Genomic DNA, 3,252 nt, shown 5'->3' on the forward strand with positions numbered 1-3,252 from the left:
CAAGTCTGGTTACATTTGCCATGACCTGAAGGAATTCACCAGCAGAGATCTCCTCAGAAGATAAGACCCCCAACAGCACTGTTCTACTGTAATGTTAGAAAACACAGTGAAACATTGGGTTTCAAATGTTCTGATGACAAGAACTTGCAGAAACTATTCTGCAGGAACTATGTTTAGTCAACTGGCGCCCCTGTCAGGGAAAGACGTCAAAGAGCCAGAGCAGAAACAAGTCCTGCAGCTGCCGTGTTCCAGGACCTGGAGACACTTTTCGACATGACATGCATTTATTTTTATTTTTTTAATACTTACGTTGCTGCCGCGGAAACGTGTCCACTCCTTGTCCGTTGAGCTCCTAAATGCATTTGTATGCATTTGTCCAGGCAGCAGAGATCTGGGTGAAAACAGAATCACACTGAAGAGGAGGATACCTGTTCATGGGCTTCACCCTTTGGTCGAAGCCAAACGACGCGTAAAAGTGCCCGGCAGGAGATGTGCCAAGTCAGAATTTCCTCATCGTTACTACAAGTCCAGAGAGGAGAGATCTCTCTGCCTCGTCCAGGAACTCTCTCTCTCTCTTCTCTCTTCTCTCTCTCTCTCTTCTCTCCTGCTGCGCCTCAGATCATCTGCGCGCACTGATCAGCGCTGATTTCTATCCAAGAAAAACTGGAGGCGCGCAAGTGTTGCACAGCTTTTCCACGGCTGCTGGTCAGGCTGCAGGAGCGTCAAACGCGACTGTGGTGTGAGATTTAGAGAGAATCAGAGAGATGTCTTCACAGAGTGGTCTCAGCACACAGCCTCACTCTCCCTCCCCTCTCCTTCCCCAAGTCTCTCCGCGCGTCTTTACCTCCAGGCGGTGGTTTCTGCTATGTGCCTTGACTTGCACTGATGCAAGGGGATCCGCACTCACCCTAACCAGCACTCCAACTCAGCTCCACTCCAGCTGCTGGTGTTGGATTTCACCGCCGACTCGTGACATCACACAGTTGTTGTGGCTCGGTGTTCTTCAATATCTTTTTTTTTCTGCTGCGGCTACTGTATCTCTCCAAATCCTCCGGTTTCCCACAGCGTGTTCTGACGTAGACACACAATAAAAAGTTAGTATAATTGATAAGTTTCACCAAAAGGACAGACAGATCAGCTGGTGTAGCCTCATGCTGTATGCAGCTGTTCTCCTGGCACCACGGCAGTCCCAGTCGTCCACTATTTGGTCATTTATCATACTGAGAGTTCATTTCATTCTATTTTTTCCACAGTGTAAATGTGTGACACTTTAAATCACTCGTCGTATTAAATTATTGATTCTCATCGGTGAAGCCTAGAAGTCAGTTTAAATTTCCATACATATACTGTACATACATATATATATATATTCATCTTTCAGAACTCAATACTTTTTAGAGTGAAGAAAGGAGATGGTGCAAACAATCTGACAATTGACCTCTGGGTCTGATAAAACCACATCTACACTGGGAGAAATATAAAAGTTCATGGGGATTAGATCAGGAATCTTTATGTTGTAAGGCAAGAGTGCTCACCGCTCTGTCCCCTTGTGGCCTGTTTCTGAAGTTATTCCGTATAATCAGAGGTCCGTGGGAAAAGGAAATCCACCATTCAGTCTGATGAGCAGGTCAAAAAGAATTCTCATTCATAATTCATTTTATGAATCACTCGTATCAGATGTTCATTATTTAGATTTGTGAAAAATGAAGGAATTTTGGGATTTGAATTGAATTTACAAAGTTATTGTGTTCTGTGGTAAAAGACCTGAAACAACTGAAATGGACCATAAACCCTGTGGATAATTCATGACGTCATAAATAAACTTTTGTATTTTTAGCTTGCTGTTTTTTCTTGTAACATTATAGGCCATCTGATTTTTATTCGGTATCGTATGAGCTCAACTCTATTAAAAAAGAAAAGGTCCACTGGACTATCCATCCATCCATTTTTCTACCACTTCATTCTAAATGTTTCCGTGGGCACAGTTCACCAGTCCATCACGGCCCCACAAGCAGAGACAAACAACCATTCACACCAACATTCACACCTCTGGTTAATCAAGTGCATCCCTTTAACCCAGTGGCCGCTTCAACCCCCACACACTCTTTAACAACATCCACACCACAGTGGACCTCCACCACACAGGGACAAGACTTCCTTTAATCCTCTGTGAGTTTCTACCTTTCCATGTGCCACCTGCCGACTGAATGTGACCAATTACTACAAACTTCCACGTGTTAGCATTCAAATAGCTCCAGGGACTCAGGTCCAAAATGATGAGAAATGGCATTTCAACAGAAAACAAAAAACAGATGTTTGTCATTAAAACTCAGCTGCTGCGCCACTGAAAATAACTCAGAACGATACAAACAACTACTGGAATCACTCGTCCTCGTTCCTCCCGAAAACCGTCCTCCTCTGCCACTTTTGATTTTTCCAAAACAAACCATCCCAGGGCNNNTTCCCTACTTCCCATTCCGGTTAAACCATTAACTTCTGGACCAAACAGAGCCTATAGTGGGTCCCTGGGCCCCCTGCCCTGCCCTGCCCTGCACACCCCAACATCCTCCCCCTGATATCCGCTCACCTCAGCCTGGACTAAGAGGCAGTCCATATGGTTTGTAGTTCAGGGGACTTGGAGGAGACAGAGTAGTTCCTGCCTCTAATCCCAGGTGAAGCTGCTTTAGAAAAAAAAGAGAAAAGGTTGAACAGTAAAATGCCCAAATTAGGAGTATTATCAGGGTGGTCAAAAGTGACATGGAAACTCCAGCTCAAGTGTGCAACTTTTTTTCCCTTCAACTTTCAATCAAAGACTGTTACAGAGGAAACATGTACAAGGATAATCTCTCTCTCTCTCTCTCCCTCTCTCTCTCTCTCTCTGCACTCCTGACCAGATGTTTTCTCCTGCTTCCAAGTTAATAAAAAACTGTTTCAGATGCTTTGTTTTCTTGTGTGAAACAATATCAAAAACACAAATTAATTACATTATCATCTTAATTGCACCAAATCCCAGCTCTCTGTAACCAGTTTGAAGAAAAGACTGATTTTCAGCTGCTGGCAACATTTAGAAAACACTTACATCCAAAAATGCGTCATATTGAAATGAAAAAATCTTGACAAATATATTAATAACCAGCTCTTGCGCAGCGGAGCTGTCAAACTAAGCTTTTTACTGTATAATTGCAGAAAATTACACCAGCCAAGAACGCACACAGATTTATAACAATCTCTTCATGATGATCTTTTTTTTCC

General features: G+C 43.4%; 1 protein-coding gene across 1 annotated transcript in view; it reads right to left on the reverse strand.

The window, feature by feature from the left end:
- Nucleotides 1-1,333, reverse strand: part of col24a1 (collagen type XXIV alpha 1 chain) — a 69,291-nt gene extending 67,958 nt beyond the window's left edge. The window contains exon 1 of the mRNA XM_025054106.1: nucleotides 310-1,333. Coding sequence (XP_024909874.1) covers nucleotides 310-362 — 53 coding nt within the window. The 5' untranslated portion in view covers nucleotides 363-1,333. The remainder of the gene's footprint in view (nucleotides 1-309) is intronic.
- Between the last annotated feature and the right edge of the window lie 1,919 nt (nucleotides 1,334-3,252).

Source organism: Cynoglossus semilaevis, chromosome 2 (assembly GCF_000523025.1).
Source record: "Cynoglossus semilaevis isolate Cse_v1.0 chromosome 2, Cse_v1.0, whole genome shotgun sequence".
Taxonomy (NCBI): Eukaryota; Metazoa; Chordata; class Actinopteri; order Pleuronectiformes; family Cynoglossidae; genus Cynoglossus; species Cynoglossus semilaevis.